General features: G+C 38.4%; 1 protein-coding gene across 1 annotated transcript in view; it reads right to left on the reverse strand.

The window, feature by feature from the left end:
* Positions 1-17,183, reverse strand: part of yme1l1b (YME1-like 1b) — a 38,175-nt gene extending 20,992 nt beyond the window's left edge. Inside the window, exons 1-7 of the mRNA XM_052015658.1 lie at positions 16,958-17,183; positions 9,071-9,199; positions 3,650-3,818; positions 2,143-2,244; positions 1,946-2,052; positions 1,708-1,858; positions 226-309 (exon numbers count right to left, since the gene is read on the reverse strand). Coding sequence (XP_051871618.1) covers positions 226-309; positions 1,708-1,858; positions 1,946-2,052; positions 2,143-2,244; positions 3,650-3,818; positions 9,071-9,199; positions 16,958-16,987 — 772 coding nt within the window. The 5' untranslated portion in view covers positions 16,988-17,183. The remainder of the gene's footprint in view (positions 1-225; positions 310-1,707; positions 1,859-1,945; positions 2,053-2,142; positions 2,245-3,649; positions 3,819-9,070; positions 9,200-16,957) is intronic.
* Between the last annotated feature and the right edge of the window lie 2,165 nt (positions 17,184-19,348).

Below are 19,348 nucleotides of genomic sequence, written 5' to 3' on the forward strand. Positions count from 1 at the left end.
AACTTCCCATTTCAAAACTTGTTGAATCTATAGTGCAAAATAATCCAGAGTGGTGTTCAATTATCATTTTCACCCCACTAACAAAAATCATTGAATAGTAAAGATATTTTAGTAGGTGATAACGTTAATGAAATGATGAAATGGATGAAACAAATAATTTTTTTTCCTTTCAGCATCAGAGAGCACACTATAAAACCAAAAGGTAGTACATGAATAAAAACTTACCAGATAAGAATGGCGTTCTGGATAGACCATAAATTCCAAGCAATAGGAGGAACAGAAGAACCAGTCTCGTTCTTCTTAAAGAATCTGGGAGAGATGAGTATAAACAAGCCGATTATTCAAAAGAACTGTTTATAGGTGCCATGGCAACAGAGCGTATTTGAGAAAATATTATCTTAATGCACATTTGGCAAAATGTTTTATCACTGCATTTGCTAGCATGAGCTCTTTCATCTTTTGTCTGATGGTTTCCATCAGTTTGGCTTTTCCTTTAAAAAAATTCTTTATGCCTTCATTTTATGTTTTGATCTAGCTTATCTTTTCTTTCTGATTTTTCTTCCTAAATGCTAAAGTGACAATAAAGGAACAATCGAGAAAGGTAGAAGAGTATGAGAACATGGCAGCACCAGCAGGAAGGGGATGTGAAAGAGGTGATTGTTCAGAAGTCTGACAGCAGTGAGGAAGAAGCTGTTCTTAAGTCTTAGGTCTGGATGTCCTAGCTTGTGCTTGTATAGGAGTGCATATGATAGAGCTGAACCAGTGAAAGTATATTCCTGCAGAAACAAATCTTTATAGCCAAAATGAAAAGTTTACATTTTTCAAAATCCAATGACTTCCAAGATGATTTTTCATCAATTCCGATAAACAGGATGAAGAATCCTTCTTAAACTTGATTATTCACAACAGTCTTTGCAGGCCTATAACCTTCCACCATACACAAATCCAAATGCACTAGAAAACTTAACTGTATTACCCCTGCACTCATTTCCATCAAACATCATTGGGAGTTTCAGCTGTCTCAGCCAAAAGCTCTGCATTTCCCTCTCAAAACATCTGTGTAATTACCCTCCAATTGTCCACTGATGATTCAATTTAAAATGCAACCTTTACACATTTTTCATCACAGGCCTCAAGTGTAGTTCTATTTTTTTTGATAATATTCCTGCCTGCGAATATTCAACTAAGGTGCTACATAAAAGCAAGCTGTGGTTCCGGTTGCTAGTTTCTTCATTTTCTAACTTTTCCTAGAAAGATCCACATCTTGAAACATTAAATGGTTTCCCCACAGATGCTGCCAGACCTGACATTTTACATTTTTAACCTGTTCCTACCATTTCATTGTTAAATTTGCTGATAAAAATTTAAGCACCAAAGGTTCTGTAACTCCTTCTGCTCAGCCAAGGATTCTACTCAAATGGGCCTGTTTATCATATTTTCCATGCTCTTGCCTTGACCTAGACACAGGGTGGAAAGAGTGAGGGATGAGGGCTGTCTTTATTGTGGCATCATCCATGGTCAAATAACACGACAGCATTCACAATACAGGTCTACACATGAACTCCAATTTATTGAAGCTTTAAAAAACAGCAGCAACTAATACCATGGGATGAGAGAAAGTAGGAAAAGTAGAAATAGTCAGACATAAAAAAAAAGCTTCATTTTTATGTTGAAAAATGACTTTGTAAATTCTTAGTACTGAATTACCATTTGTCCTTTGTGTGAGAGCTTGTGCTTTCAGGAAGCCCTCTGCAAAACCAGTTTTAAATGCATCCTGATGAGCCTCAGGAATATTTTTTGTTTTAATCAAACTGTCCAAATTCTCAACTTCTCTGCCTCGGTCTCTCAACAGAAGTCCCTACAAATAAAAATAAAATGTTAATGCTATTATAATATTTCCAAAGAAGTGCTAATGTAGCAATACAAATAATACATCTCTGCTTACCTTCATAAAAGAAGGAGCAATACTCTCTGCTTCAACTGCATTCTCAGTTGCTACAGGTCTCCTTGCTCTTGATCTCAGAGTTTTAAAGCCTCGTCTTTGCTCTTGGACTTAAAGAGATTAAAGCTCATTAATATTGCTTCACACAACTGACTATTTTAACACAAGGATAAATCGTTTATCACGTCCAGCATACGTACATGGCCACAGATGAAGACTGGAACACAAGGTCGGTAGAAATGGTGGATGCTGTTGAGAAAGCTGAGATGCACGCAACACTTTGAAGACATTGCTTGAAAATCCTAGAGATAGAATCAGAAGAATTACTATTCAGCCCCTCGTGTCCTAACTGGTCAGAGTTATTCAGCACTGGGTAGTATCCCTATGAATCACAACTCTACAAGGCTATACCCAAGTCATGTTAAAATGTGATGAAATGCTCCACCTCTATCACCCTTTCAGACAATAGACTCCAGAACCTTCTGTGTGAAAACATTTTTTTCTCTGATCTTCCAATTCTTCTACTATTTACTTTCAAGCCCATGCCACAAATTACTTTCAAACCCATGCCACCTGGTTTTCCAATTAAAGGCTTCAGGTCATAGAAAGATACAGCACGAAAACAGGCCCTTTGACCCAATAACTCCCCACTGACTATCAAGCCCCATTTTTATACTATTCCTACCCCAACACATATTATTCTCCTGACATTCCAGCAACTGACCCCACAGATTTTACCACTCATCTCTCAAAGGTGTACTCCCCTGCTGTGTTGTAACTCCCACTGGGTACTTCACACTTCTCTGGATTGACTTTCACTTCCTACTTTTTAGCTTGACTGACTAGACCATTCATAACTTCTTATGGTCCACATCTTTCCTACTTGCTGTCAACGACAAGGTTTTCTTTTTAAAAGAAAACACCATTTGCAACCTTTATTATGTTTCCTACATGCAAATTTAAACCATTCAAATATTATGAAGGACAGAGTACTGAATTCCACTGGTAACAACCTTCCAGACACAAAAGCATTCATTGGCCATTGAACCAATTTAAGATCTAATGTGTCACCTTCACTTGGACTCAATCACTTTACATTTCTTGACTAGTGTCGCCATAAAACACCTTATCAAATGCCTTGCCAAAGTCTAAGTAACCTATAGCAAAGGCACTGACCTCAATTTTGTGTCATATACTCAAAATGTTGTGTCAAGTTATCCCTTAAATCCATGCTGATTGTCCTTGATAAATCTGAGCCTCTGGATTTCTTGATTTTACTTGCTGGTAATTTTTCCCCCATTACTGTCTCTTTGCTTTCCTACTTTACCTTTTAATTTCATCCCTATATTCCATGCTTCCTATATTCCGTGCTATCTAATCATCTGTGAATGATTTTTATATATATAGCATTACACAACATTTCACTTTTGTTTAGCTTTAAGCCTAATTAAGATTTCCTTGGATTCCCTGCTCCTGGGAGTTATTATTCATAGAATAGCCAGTGATTAAAGTCAGTTGAAAAACCTAGATGCAGGATCTCTAGGCTAGTCAATCTCAATTGCCATTTCAGTATCCTTTCCCCAGGTCTAGTGGTATGGAAAGGGAGCAAGTTAATTGACAGTTTGATGTGCTGCACTTCACAATGCAGGAATTTCCTTTATTATCAGAACACATTCCTTGATAAACTAAGGGAGAAAAGCCACTTACCATGTTTATTTTCAAAGAAGGATTGTGATGAAACATGGGAAATTTGCCATTGGGATGTACCAGAGTTTGAATCAACTGGAGGCAAACACGGAAGTAATCTGCCTACCAATTCATCTAGGTGGCTGGGTTTTAAATCAGACAGTCCAAAATCCCTCAAGTTACCCAGAGGCTGAAAACAGAAAAAGCAACTTTAAAACAGGTTACAATAAAATCTTAAAAAAATTATTTTATCTTACTTAAGACTATTGTCAGACCAACATCTTTTAAAATTTGCAAAATCTGATTTAATCTATTCCTGCTGAAACTGATCAAACAAGTTTCAAAACCACACATTTCAGTGTTACAGACAAATTTTAAACAAACAATTCAATAACCAGCTTTATACACAAGTGAAAAATACTTTTTGTATTATTTAGAATTAAAAAGCACTTGGACAGGTACATGGATAGGAAAGGTTTAGAGGGATGTGGTCCAACCGCAGGCAGATGGGACGAGCTTAGATGGGAATCTTAGTCGGCATGGACCGTTGGGCTGAAGGGCCCGCTTCTGTGCTCTTATGCTCAAATTTGACCAGATGAGTTGATTCTAGAGCCAGGAAATGAAAGGAGATTCAAAAAGAGAATATGTGTGCACGAACGAGTTATAAAAGTTTTACTATAATTAATAATCAAAAGGCTGTTTATTGTTGATGTATTAAATAGTGTAATGGAACCCTAAATTCTTTGAATATCTAAGTAAAAAGGGGGTGGGTATAGGTAACACTCAATATACACAAACACATTGGTTACCAAGGTGATAAAAAAAAAGTTCAATTCTGAAGGGGTGGAAAAACCCACAAAGTGGACAAGCTTTGACAAAGTTGTCTGGAACTCTAGTTAGACCAAACAGAAAATACTGTGAATGGGAAATACTACATTTTTACCAGAACTGGCACTAAATTCTTCAGGAAGTATTGAACAAGCCAAGTGTACTTTCATTAGAAAAAGTCTGGGGTGAGCTGAGAAGTGCTATAGATTATGAAAGCATTTGACGTAGAAACCATGTTTGCAGTAGCAAGGAGAACAGAACCAAAGGCTATTGCTATAATATAGTTACTAATCAGTGTGTACAGTTTTGGTCACCACACTGCAGAAGGGACATGGTAGTAATAGAAGTGCAGAAGAGATTCACCAGAATGTTGCCTGGAATGGAGGACTGTAGTTATGAAGAGAGATTGGATAGGCTGGGTTTATTCTCAGTGGAGAGTAGGAAGCAGAGGGGTGACCTTATAGCGGTTTATAAAATTATGATGGGCAGGGGAATCTAGAACGAGAGGGCATGGGTTTAATGCGAGAGGGGAGAAATTTAAAGGAGATCTGAGGGCCAAGTTCTTCCACACAGTGTTGAATATCTTGGAAAGAACTGCCAGGAGACGGTGGAGGCATTTACAAATATTAAAACAGGAGAGGCGTAGAATGATACAGGCCAAATGCAGGCAAATGGGATAAGTGTAGATAGGCATCATAGTTGGCATGGAGCGCAATGGCATTGCGGAGACCATATCTGGAAAACCTTACTCTTCTTATTTGTAGACACAAGAGATTCTGCAGATGCTGGAATCTGGAGCAACACACACAAAATGCTGGAGGAACTCAGGTCAGCAGCATCTATGGAGGGAAATAAACAGTCGACGTTTCGGGTCAAGACCCTTCATCAGGACTGGAAAGGAAGAAGGCAGAAGCCAGAATAAGGAGGTTGGGGAAGGAGCACAGGTTGGCAGGTGATAGGCGAGTCCAGGTGAGAGAGAAGGTAGGTGGGTGGGGGAGGGGAAGAGTTCTTCTTATTTGTCTCTTTACTTAGACTGTAAATGTGTTGGAAGCATTTCAGAGGTTTACTAGAGCTGTACTGAAATGAATGGATTACATTCACTGGAGTTTCAAAGAGTGAGAGGTGCCTTGATTAAAGTCATCTTTGCAGTAGCAAGGAGATCAGAACCAAAGGCTATTGGCAATAATATAGTTAATAATCAGTGTGCGCGGTTCTGGTCAGCACACCACAGAAAGGATGTGACAGTAAGAGACAAGATCCTGAGGGGTCTTGACAGGGTGAATGTGGAGAGGATGTTTCTTCTTGTGACAATACAGACCATTCTGTATGTTCTATCACCAGAATATATGACTGGGCTAGATGCATTTGAGGTGAAGATGAATGAACAAAAGAGAAAGGATGGGTAAAATTAAGACAGGAATAGGTTTTTTGTGGCGTATGAGCATGTAGATTTGTGAAGTGACATGCTCCAATAAAACAGAACAGTACAGCACAGCAACAAGCCCTTCAGCCCATGATGTTGTACTGAACTAATTAAACGCCTAAACTAATCCCTTCTGCCTACACAATGTCGATATCCCTCCATTCTCTGCACATTCATGTGCCTATCCAAGAGCCTCTTAAACACCTCTATCGTATTTACCTCCAATACCACCCCTGGCAGCACATTCTAGACACCCAACACTGTGTAAAAAGTAACTTGCCCTGCACATCTCCTTTGAATTTATCCCCTCTCACCTTAAATGCATGCCCTCTAATATTAGACATTTCGGCACTGGGATGTTGTCTGTCTACTTTACCTGTGCCTCTCATAATCTTATAAACTTCTATTAGGTCTCCACTGCTCCAGAGAAAACAACCCAAGTTTGTCCAACCTTTCCTTATAGCACATGCTCTCTAATCCAGACAGCATTCTGGTAAACCTCTTCTGCACTCTCTCCAAAGCCTCCACATCCTTCCTATAATGGGGAGACCAGAATTAAATGCAATACTCCAGATGCAGCCTAACCAGACTTTTATAAAACTGTAACATAACTTCCTGACTCTTGAACTCAATGCCTCAATTAATAAAGGCAAGGATGCCATATGCCTTTTTTTAAACCACCCTAACAACCTGTACAGCCACTTTCAGGGAGCTATGACTAGGACCCCAGATCCCTCTGTACATCAACACTGTTAAGGGTCCTGCCATTTACTGTGTATACCATTCCTTTACATTTGATCTCCTGAAGTCCAAAACCACACTTGGCCTGATTACACTCCATTTGCCATTTCTCCACCCAGATCTGCAACTGATCTATATCCCACTGCATCCTTTGGCAAACTTCTACACTATCCACAACACCAACAATCTTTGTATCATCTGCCAACTTACTCACCCATCCATCTACATATATACATCATAAACAGCAGAGGCTCCAGTATGGATCCCTGCAGAACACCACTAGTCATGGACTCCAACTAGAATAAGCCCCATTGAGCACTACCCTCTTTTCTACAGGAAAGCCAATTCTGAATCCAAATGGCCAAGTCACTCTGGATCCCATGCATCTTAATTTTCTGAATGAGCCTGCCATGAGGGACTTTGTCATCGCCTTACTAAAATCCACGAAGACAACATCTACAGCTCTACCTTAATCAATCACCTTTGACACCTCCTTGAAAACTCAAATCAAGTTAGTAAAACATGACTTTTACTGCACAAAGCCATGCTGACTGTCCCAAAATAAGCCTTGGTCCTCCAAATACTCAAGTCCTATCCCTAAGAAACCTCTCCAATAGCTTCCCTATCACTGACGTGAGACTCAGCAGTCTATAGTTTCCAGAATTATCCCCATTTCCCTTCCTGATTAATGGAACAACATTAGCTATTGTCAGTCCTCCGGGACCTTGCCCATGACTAGGGGACATGAAGATCTTGGTCAAGGCACCAGTAATCTCATCTCTCTCAATAACCTGGGGTATCTCTCATCAGGCCCTTATCCACCTTAATGTTCTTTGAGGCCCAAAACTACACCTTTCTTTGTCTCAAAATGCCCTGGCATATCAGCATGCTCCACACTGATCTCCCTATCCTCCACGTCCTTCTCCTTGGTAAATACCAAAGCAAAGTATTCATTTAGGACCTCACCCACATCCTCCACCTCCAAGCTCACGTTCGCTCCTTTATATTCCGAGTGCTCCTACCTTCTCCCTTGTTATCCTCTTGTCCTTGATGTATGTATAGAATGCCTTTGGATTCTCTTCAATCCTAGTTGCCAAGGACTTTTCATGGCCCTTCCTGGCTCTCCCAATTCCCTTCTTCAGTTCTTTTGTAGATTGTTTATAATCCTCAAAGGCTGTGTTTGATTTTAGCTTCTTAAACCTTACATGTGCTTCCTTTTCCTTCTTGACTAAATTCTCCACCTCTCTCAATATCCAAAGTTCCCTCAAGTTGTCGTCCTTCCTTCTTACTGGAACATACCTTTCCTGTACTTTGTGCAGTTGGTCTTTAAACACCCTCCATATGTCAGATGTGGATTTGCCCAAAAACTGGTGTTCTCAATTAACTCTCCCTAGCTCCTGCTTAATACATTCATAATTTTCCCTGCCCCAACTTAATTCTCTCCCACAAGGTCCATATTTATCCCTATTTATAGCAATCTTAAAACGAGTTGTGATTACTGATACCTAAATGTTCTCCCATTGAAAGGTCAGTCACCTGGCCAGGCTCATTTCCCAATACCAGGTCAAGTATAGCCCCTCTTCAAGTTGGGCTATCTACAACATATGGATTCAAGAAACCCTCTTGGATGCACCAAACAAATTCTGCCCCATCTAAATCTCTTGCACTAAGGAGGTCCCAGTCTATATTGGGGAAGCTGAAGTCACCCAGGACAGCAACACTGTTTTTGCACCTTCCCCTAATCTACCTGCATATCAGTTCCTTACTGTCCTGGTGGGTATTGGTGGGGTGGGGGTGGGGGGGAAGCTGTAGTTTCATCCCATCAGAGTGATTGCCACTTCTTATTTTTGGGTTCTACCCATATAGACTTAGTGGATGAGCCCTCCATTATGTCTCATCCAGGTGCAGCTGTGATTTTGTCCCTGATTAATAGTGCAAATAGTGCTGAAAATACAATGTAAAATGCAGATATTTACATCCAACCTAAGTTTTCTGGGAAATACCAAGAAAGCATTAAGAATTTCCATTTGGAAAATTAATGTTGGGAAAGATGGTGAAGTGACTAGTTTTAGAATAAAAAGTAAATTGCAAATGCAACAGAGTACAAAAGACATTCAAGACAATTTTCCCCAACGAAAGTGGCTTTCTGATCTGGTAGATTCCAACATTTTATAGTTTAATTGTATCCAGTTGGACACTGCACACTTCTCTATCAGTGGTTTCCCTTCATGTCTGTGAAACTAAGTATCTTCTATTCCTACATCTTTGCTAAACTATGATATTCTTTGGTGTCACAGTGGGAAACCAGTTTTTCCATTTCATGTATGAAGTAGCAGTATCCTACAGCACTACACTCATACAAGTTTTAGCCTTTGGGAACAAAGACACTGATTTAATAAAACATTGATGAAAAACATTTTTGATTTTATATATTTCATTATAAACATTACCTCATTAACTTGATCATGCTCTTGAGGTACTTCTCGTTGGAGACACTGTATGGACGCAGAACTAACTGAGCTTGCCGAGCTTTTAAGTGAATGGAAGGTGCTGATCAGCTGACTTAGAGGGACTGTTACCTACAAAATTGGTTAAAAATAAAAAGGTTAAGGTATTTATTTATTTATTAGTCACACGTGCATCGAAACACAGTGATATGTGTCTTTTTTTGTCACTGAGAACGTGCTGGGGAGCAGCCCGCAAGTGTCACCACTCTTCCAGCGCTAACATAGCATGCCCACAGCTCCTAACCTGTACGTCTTTGAAATGTGGAAAGAAACCAGAACACCTGGAGGAAACCCACGGGGACGTGGGGAGAATGTACAAACTCGTTACAGACAGCGGCGGAATTGAACCCAGGTTGCTGCAATAATGTTATGCTAAGATTAAATTTATGTATTATTGATAAAAAAAATAGTTTTATTTGAAGACTTATTACCAATTTTAATATGCAATTTAGATTGCTGAAACCAAATTATCGAATCCCGAGGATTCTACATTAATGCATGAATTTTTAAGAGATCTGATTCCCCAATTATCTTTAAATGAACGTTCTACATTAGATGCTCCCATTTCGGAGGAAGAAATAAAGAAAGTAATATTTTCAATGAACTCAGGTAAAGCACCCGGCCCTGACGGATATACAGCCGTATTTTTTTTAAATCCTTTCCTGATATTCTTGTTCCCTGGTTAGCAAAAATTTTTTAAAGATGCCCTATCAGTAGGTAAACTACCACAGTCTTTCTATGAAGCAATTATTTACTTAGTGCTTAAAAAGGATAAAAACTGATTGTGCATCTTATAGACCTATTTCTTTATTAAATGTAGATTCAAAAATATTTTCCAAAATATTGGCCTTTAGATTGGAAAAGGTTCTTCCACAAATTATTTCTGAAGACCAGACAGGATTTATTCAGAATTGTTATTTACACTTTAATATTAGGAGATTAATGAATATTATATATACCCACTCATCCCAAATTCCATAATGTGTTGTCTCACGAGATGCTGAAAAGGCATTTGACAGAGTCGAATGGGAATATCTATTCATTACACATCAAAAATTTAATTTTAGCTCTAAATTTATATCTGTGATTAAACTGATTTATTATACACCTATGACTTCAATACTTACTAATAATCAAAGATCTCCTTTGGTTAGGCTTTTTCAAGGTACTAGACAAGGTTGGCCTTTAAGCCCTTTATTATTTGATATTGCTTTGGAACCCTTAGCTATTGCACTCCAGGACTCTTCAAATATATGTGGCATTACTTGCGGACAGAAGATTCATAAGATATCTCTTTACGCAGATGACCTGTTACTTTATATTTCTAATCTGGAGGAATCTATCCCCACAGTACTATCACTACTAGATCAGTTTAGTGTTTTTTCTGGCTATAGATTAAATTTTAATAAGAGCGAACTTTTTCCATTAAATCTGCAAACCCCAATTTACAGGCAATTACCTTTTAGATTGGTAACTGACTATTTTATGTATTTAGGTGTTAAAATTACCAAGAAACACAAGGACTTATTTAAAGCTAATCTACTGCCTTTAATTGACCATGTTAAACAATTATTTACTAAATGGTCCCCATTGTCTTTATCATTGGTAGGCCGAATTAATGCGGTTAAGATGAATATTTTACCAAAATTTTTATATTTATTTCAAGCGATTCCAACTTTTGTCCCGAAATCTTTTTTTGACACTACTGATTCTAAAATTCTCTCATATTTGGCAGAATAAAAACCCAAGGTTAAGAAAGAAATATTTACAAAAACTGAAAAAGGATGGTGGTATGGCCCTGCCTAACTTTAGATTATATTATTGGGCAATTAATATCAGATATTTAATTTTTTGGATACAAGATTCAGACGTAATTCAATGTCCCAAATGGGTACACCTTGAGCACCAATCAATATTTGGATTTTCATTAGTTTCTATTTTAGGAGCTTCAATCCCCTTTGCACTTACCAAATTAACTAAACATACGATTAACCCAATTGTTAAACATACAATACGAATATGGTTTCAATTTCATAAATTTTTTGGATTGGATAAATTTAACTTGTCAAGTCCCATTCAATCTAATTTTTTCTTTCATCCATCCAGAGTTGACTCAGCTTTTTCTATATGGAAAAGGAAGGGAATAGTATGTTTTCGTGATTTATTCATCGATAACTGTTTTTCATCTTTCGAACAACTGTCTAACAAATACAATTTGTCTAGATCACACTTTTTTTTCGATATTTGCAGATTAGAAATTTTTTAAGAGCTACTATACCCTCTTTCTGACACCTTATAAAACTGAAATTATGGAACAAATTTTAGGTCTTAATCCTTATCAGAAGGGCTTGATAGCAATAATCCATGATTTAATTATGAAAATATGTCCAGAATCACTGGACAAAATTAAGAATGAATGGGAAAGCGAACTCCAGACATCGTTACCTACAGAGACATGGAAGAAAATTCTTCATTTAGTTAATACATCTTCAATGTGTGCCAGACACTCTTTGATACAGTTTAAGGTGGTTCACAGGACCCATATGTCAAAAGATAAGCTAGCCCGTTTTTATCACCATATAAATCCTATAAGTGACAGATGTAAATCGAATGTGGCTTCTTTGACACATATGTTTTGGTCCTGTCCTCCTTTGGAAAAATATTGAAAAGACATTTTTAACATTATTTCAAATGTATTGAAGATTGATTTACAACCTCACCCTATTACTGCAATTTTTGAATTACCAAGGATAGAGTCTGGCCATTTACCTGCTTCCGCTAACCGTATGATTGCCTTTGTTACATTAGTGGCCAAACGATCCATTTTGCTTAAATGGAAGGATCCAATACCCCCTACTACTTTTCAATGGTTCTCTCAAACTATATCATGTTTAAACTTAGAAAAAATTAGGAGTGGTACTGTTGATCCTTTGCTTAAATTTGAAGATATTTGGAGTCCATTTATTCCATATTTTCACATGATATAGATTCCCTTTCAATAACTTTCCAATTTAGAGGAACGGAGTTGACAACATAATATTACTCTGTTTCTACCAAGAAATTTCAGTCCAGTCTTTTTTTTTCTTTTTTTTTGAATTTTTTCTGTTTAGTTTGGTTTGATATATTGTTTATAATTTTTCTTATTTTGGGGATTTTTTTTCTTTTCTTTTATATATATATAATAAATCTTTTTCTTTCCTTTCTTTTATATTATATTAATTTACTAAGAGATGGTGGGATCTACAGATTTTTTATATATTTTATTGTTCTTTATGATTATCTATGCCATGATTGTTCTCCTGATCTCTTTGTATTACATGTACAAACATTGATGTTATATATTAATCTGTATTAATTTGAAAACTAATAAAAAGATTGAAAAAGAAAAGAAACCAAATTATTTTTGATTATAGGCAGGAGTGTTAAATTTTAATGAACAATTTCAGCATATCTGCTTCAAAACACAAACATACCCTGCCTGCATCAGTCTATTTACCCACTACTTGAAGCTGAATTCAGCCTCATCAGATTGGTAACTTTTCCACACTTCGACAGTTAATGTCAAAAACAAGAACAGCATTTATACAGGTACATTCCATGACTTTGGGATGAATCAAAACATTTTGTGATCAAAAGGAGTACTTCAGTCTCTATTGCAATGCCAGAAATTATAAATGCAAGTCGTTGTGCCATTTATTATCAATCAGCCCACAATCAGGCTGATTCACATTCGTCTTACACTAATCCCATTTTATTCTCCCCCCGACCATTCCCATCAACTTCCCCTCAGATTCTACACTCATTGACACACTAGGAGCAATTTACAGTGACCAAGTACCAACCTGCATATGTTTGGGATGTGGGAAGGATCTGGAGCATCCAGTCACAGGGTGAAGTACATGCTCCACACAGACAGCGGAGGTCAGAACTGAAGTCAGGTCATGGAAACTGTGTTGCAACAACACTATTAGCTGTACCACTGTTTCCGTTATCCTCAGTTAAATGTGCACTTGTGAGAAATTAAGTTACCTACGAATGACACCCAGGGTTGGAGTCAGGACAGACAGAGCAAGTCCTCTGACAATCATACTGAAGACAGAAAATACTGGAAACACTCAAAAGGGCTAGTCAACATCTGTGAACAGAGGAATATAGTTAACATTTCTGGTTGATGATATTTTCATCCCATTCTGATTAAAATGGTCATCAGCCTGAAATATTAACTTGGTTTCTCTATCCACAAGTGCATTCTGACCTACTCAGTACCTCCAGCATTCCTCTTATTTCATATTTTAAGTATTGCCTTTTTTTCTGCTTTGATTAATTTTTTTATAATTTTATTGTACATTTATACTAAGGGGAGTCACAATGCTGCAGCTAGTAAAGTCACTGCCTTACAGCAACAGAGATCTGGGTTCAATCTTTACCTCGAGTGCTGTCTGTGTGGAGTTTGCATGGTCTCCCTGTGACTGTTTAGATTTTTGACGGGTTTTCCAGTTTCCTGCAGGTTAGTAGGTTAATTGGCCACTATGAATTGCCGAGGTTCAACTTAATTATAAATTGGGTGATTGTCGAATCTGGGGAGGGTTGATCGTGGGGAGAATGAAAACAGAAATTACCGTGTACTGGGTGGGCTAATAGGGCCCACTTCCATGCTGCATCTCTCCATGACTTTTTTTGTGCAAAATCGATTATTTAGGAATTTCAACATGGTAACTCCAGGGAAATCTTAAATAGGCTTAAAGCTAAACAAAAGCTGACGTTATGGAAAAATATTGCATGAGCTAGGGCTGATTTCTTTCGAACAGGGGAGACTAAGGGAAGATTTAATTGATATGAGGAGCCCAGAAAGGGTAAAGAAAAAGGATCCATTTTCCTTAGTTGTCAAAAACTTGGGGGAAAATATTTGAGGTGGGTGCGATGGGGGGGGTGGGGGGGTGGGTAAGAGGAGGAAAAGTACTTTTAAGCCAGTGCATGGTGGGAGTCCAGAACTCACTGTCTGAAAAGGAGGCAGAGACCCTTATCACTTTTGAGAAGTACATTATTTGATCTTTACCTATATTTGATTAAAGTGACATATTGAAAGGAGCAAATTAATTGCACCAGGGATGCACTTCAGTATCTCTAAATTTCATTCTTTGTCAATGTCTGGACTAGTTTTCTTTATTTGGAGGTTAGAGTAGTATTTTCTGATTTTTTTCTTTCTATTTATAGGAGTTTATGTCTACATTTCAGCTATTGCAAAACACTATTAGAATATTTTGCAGAGGTTATGAGTAAAATTGTGACAAAAAGGATAGTGGTTGTACAGGACTGTGGTTATTTGGCTATCAAGTCAAGTTTATTGTTAAGTGCACAAGCACAGTGAGGTACAGTAAAATGAAAAACTTACTTGCAGCAGCATCAGAGGATCATGGGTACAGACAACACAATATAAATTATACCAAGCAGTGAAAAAAAGTCATTGCCAAAAAATGACCATAGTAATTGTTTGAATGCAGCTTCAAATTCAGGATATTGAAAGAATGCAATGGAAAATTGCAATGCAATTCACAAAGGCTACAATTAGTAGCAGAATACAGTCTCCAAAGAGATTAAACTCAAACTGTTTTCAAATTCAGAGCACCATCATTTGTTCAAACGATTTCCATTATCATTCTCAAGCCATTCAAGCCTTGAAAAATCCATCTGGCATCCCTTAAGAGACAGAGACAGGACAGATAGTGGGAAAGAAGAACGTGGCAGAAAGGTTAAATAATTACCACCTCACAAATAAAGAAGGATCAAACTTAAAATTGCAATGAATTATGGGTCAACTGAAAGCAAGGAACAAAGTTCCTCTACCAGCAGAGAAAAAGCATGACAAAATTATAAAGATCAAAAGCAGACAAATTCTTTGAGCCCCTGCCTATATCCTAGGATTGCAAAAAGGAGCAGAATGTCATGAATTGAGAGACAAGCATGATTGTGTTTTGGAAAAAGGAGGAAAAAAATATAACCAGCAGCTGGATAAATGTTATTAGGGATGTGGTGAAAGAGCACTTTTGAAAATTATAAACATCATGAGGCAGGGTAATTACACTAAAATGAAAGGAAAATCATGCTTGACAAATACAAAGTAACTAACTAAATTAAAGGGTACCAGAGGATAGAGCATACAAATTTTCAGATGGCATTCAATAAAATGGAGGGCGACGTAATAGCATAAGTTAAGAATTAGTTAAAGGGCAATACATAATTGTACACAGAACTTTATCAACATCGCAACTGGTAATTCATGGCGTGCCTTTAGGATCAGCAATAGGGGAAGGTACACGAACTATGCAAGTTTATTCTTGGAGAAGTTAGCCACAAGAATGTTCAGCAGCTACAGAAGTGTAGCAGGCTGGTTAAGCAATTGCAAAAGATGATGGCAGGTGGAGATTAATGTATGAAGATGAGGAAACTCCAGTTCTGGAAGAACAACCAGAAGTTTTTCTATGTGGTGTTTTGGTCATCCAAAAATTTGTGTAACTGTGCACAGTTTTAGTCTCCTTATCTGAGAAAGGGTGGGCTTTAGAGTTCAACAGATTGATTGGTGGCATGATGGCAATGTCCCAAGAGATGAAATTAAGTAGGCTGGGTGCAAGAGTCTGAGGGACCTTGACAAGATAAATGCCAAGAGCTTACTGGAAAGTCTTATACTAGAGAACATCGACTCAATTGGGAATTGACCATTTAGGAATGAGAAGAATTTGTTTTACACAAATAAGAGGATTCCGAATCTTTGTAATTCTCTAAGATCTGCGTATATTTAAGAAGAGTAAGATGATAGGTTTTTGGGCAAAAAAGTGAAAATGACAAGAGGAAGAGCAGAAAAGTAGTGTAGTTATACTTGTCTTTAGTGAATGGATTTGGAGGTTCAAGGGCTGTGCAGTTACTCTTTATGTAATACATCAATTACTCCTACAAGCTGTTCTGAAGTGCTTTCCACATTAATGAATGGAAACATTCACAGGTCAGGTTTAACCACACAACCTCTAATTTACTATCAACTACAAGTTATTGATTGCCCTTCAGTCAAAACCAGAGTTACTGAGATATTAATGTTATTGAGATTAAAGCATGACTACTTGAGAAAATTAGGCAGTAATTTATAACCGGAGGAACTGTTGCTGGGACAAAAAGAATAACAATCTGCAAAAACCGTTTTCATGGAGATATACACAAAGCAAGAAACTTTAGGCCAATTAGTTTAATAATTATTAGGTAATATAAGGCAATAGAAAAATCATAGTACAATTGAGCAGAATGGACGTGGTATCAAGCTTAGGAAATCATGCTTGACAAATTTACTGGAGTTCTTGAAAGGATGCCACGAGCAGAGCGTATATAGCGAACATTGCAGATGTAGTGTATTTGTAGATCTCATTAAAACACAAGAATCTGAGTGGATTTATGACTCGAACAGGGTTCCGAGTCTCAAACACTCTCACATACACTGACGTATACAAGCTGCATTTAAAAGGACAGAAATCATTCACCGCAAAGATGGACGATATGAATAATGAATTTCAACTATCACTAAATAGACAACACTGAGCTCCGGTGACCCGAGCGATCTCTCGGCCGCTCTGAGCTCCGGTGACCCGAGCGATCTCTCGGCCGCTCTGAGCTCCGGTGACCCGAGCGATCTCTCGGCCGCTCTGAGCTCCGGTGACCCGAGCGATCTCTCGGCCGCTCTGAGCTCCGGTGACCCGAGCGATCTCTCGGCCCGTTCCACATCCGCAACATGTCTGCCTTTCAGGGCCTGCCCAGGACACGCATAGACTGCTCCGACCACTTGCTTACCTGCGGTTGAAAGGTAGAGAGTGAAAACATGTCCGAGGCTGTGTGGTGAGCTCCGAGCTGCAGTGGCTCGGCCCCGCTCCGTCTCCAAGCCGGGAGGATCCGCGCCGCTCCCGTCACCCCCGACAGCTGCAGGCTGTCGCGAAAATGGCTTCCTCTCTGTGACGTCCGAACCACCGCTTCATCCCGGCCGCGATAACTGCTTCCGGGTTAAGCTTGTCGTCATTCACCCCCGGGGAACGCGCGTCCAGACCAGTGTCAAATAGCGGTGACGTCATGAGCGTGTTGCAAACCGCGGCAAACAACTTCACGTTGTTGTTTCCACGGAGATGCGGGAGGTTCTGCAGATGCTGGAATCCGGAGTAACGCACACAAAGTGCTGGAGGAGCTCAGCAGGTCAGGCAGCATCTGTGGAGGGAAATAAACAGTCGAGACCCTTCGTGACAGTTTCGGCAGAGAGGGAAACAAAGTTAACGTTGCACAACATCGAGGTGAAGCATTAACTTTATCTCTGCACGGATGCTGCTTAACCAGCTGAGTATTTCAGTATGTTTTCCTTCATTTCGCGTTTGAAATGTTTTTATTTTCATATTGTTAATTGTTTGTCATCCTTTTGATGGGGGCATTTAAAATTACATTTTATAGGTTTTTCTTTGAAGTAAACATTCACCGAATGTCATCTGAATATGCCTGAAACATTAATGCTGTAGGCGATGGGGTTAGTTGGGAGAGTGGCCAAATTTCTCAAAGTTTCATTTGACCTTTATATTTTTTTTGATGTGTTTTGGAAGATGGATGAAATTAAAGACCAAATACAATATCATATCAAAATGTACCTTTGCTTTAGAATTAAAAAAAACCCTGTTTGGATCATTATATGGGGATGAGAGGACAGTGCTCTATATATAGTGTTACGAACCAGCAAAAAAAACACACCAAGTCATGTATCAGTGTTAAAAATTACTTTATTAATAATTACTTATGATAATAAGAAAAATAAAAGTAAAAATGTTAGAATGTTAGAAGTAAAAATGTTAAATCTTAAACATTAACCCCAAAAACTAAACTCGTAGTGTGTGTGGCAAACTCCAAGTCCAGGAATAGTTTTCAAAGTTCAGTTCAGCAAGCCATAAGGTGAAACGTGAGCATAGGCTTCTTCAACAACCACTGTTGACTGAAGATAAAACGTAGATGTAGAGAGAAAATAGAGTAATTACGAAATCCAAATGTTCCACCTTGGAACCCAAATGACACCTCAGTGTCTACTCAGCAGTGACTACTCCACCACATCTTCCTCACCCCAAAAGGCACTTGACTCGTGGCCATCCACACAAATACCTGTTTCCTTCTACAGGTCAACAACAAAGTGAACACCACTGCTTTGTTCCAAAGCGTCTGCCACCCCGAAAGGCATCCGAATCATGGCCGTCCACACAAATACCTGTTTCCCTCTACAGGTTAACGACAAAGTGGACTCCACCAGATTACTCCAAAAAATCTGTATGTGGATTGTAGTGACAGACACAGTTACAGTTTTTCATCCATCGATAGAGACTAGCAGGCTGGTGTCTCTCTCTCTCCTCCGACTGATCCTGACTGACTGCTTCAAAAACGTCATTACGTCCTTTATCTTCTGTTGTCGTAACCACGCCAACACACACACACACACACACACACACACACACACACACACACACTACTCTACCTTAAAGGGACATTCACCAATAGTAACCCAGTCCATAACAATAGTTAATGCATGTGTCTCTGGTGCAAAGAAAGGAGGTTTTGATGTACAAACTTGTGTACATTCTGAAAAGCACAATAAGTCTGTACAAGGAGACTGTTTATCAGCAAAATTTTAAAAATACTTTGTCGATCCATATCAGAAGACATCACTGCAGCAAAGACACATTCAATTATTTTACACATTCAATTATCAGAATAGTTTCAAATCAAGAACTGCAGTCTGCCTTTCTGAAAAAGGCATTCTTTGATTTCCAGAATTGTTTAATAACTCAAGCCAAGCCTGCAGTAATTTTAAACTCTGATTTAATTAAAATTGCTCTGAAAGTGATGGAAGACAACAATATACATTACTAGCCAGTGGTTACAGGTGGAAGTTGCTGTGAAAATATTACCAGTAGCAATTCAGTATTTAGAGAGGATTTGACGGATTGCAGTCAAAGCTTATTGAGGTTCATACAAGGGTTGTTAAATCAGTATGGTTCGCCCAGGTCACATTTTTGAATCATGTCCATCACCGGGTCTGCTATTGACTTTTTGAAAATAATATTTCCAACAATTACTTTCATATACAGACTGTCCAAACTGGACTTCTGAAGGAGCACTGTGAGTTTATTGACATTGTATACAGAAAGCTTCATTCTCACAAAA

This window comes from Pristis pectinata, chromosome 5 (genome assembly GCF_009764475.1).
Source record: "Pristis pectinata isolate sPriPec2 chromosome 5, sPriPec2.1.pri, whole genome shotgun sequence".
In the NCBI taxonomy this organism is placed as follows: Eukaryota; Metazoa; Chordata; class Chondrichthyes; order Rhinopristiformes; family Pristidae; genus Pristis; species Pristis pectinata.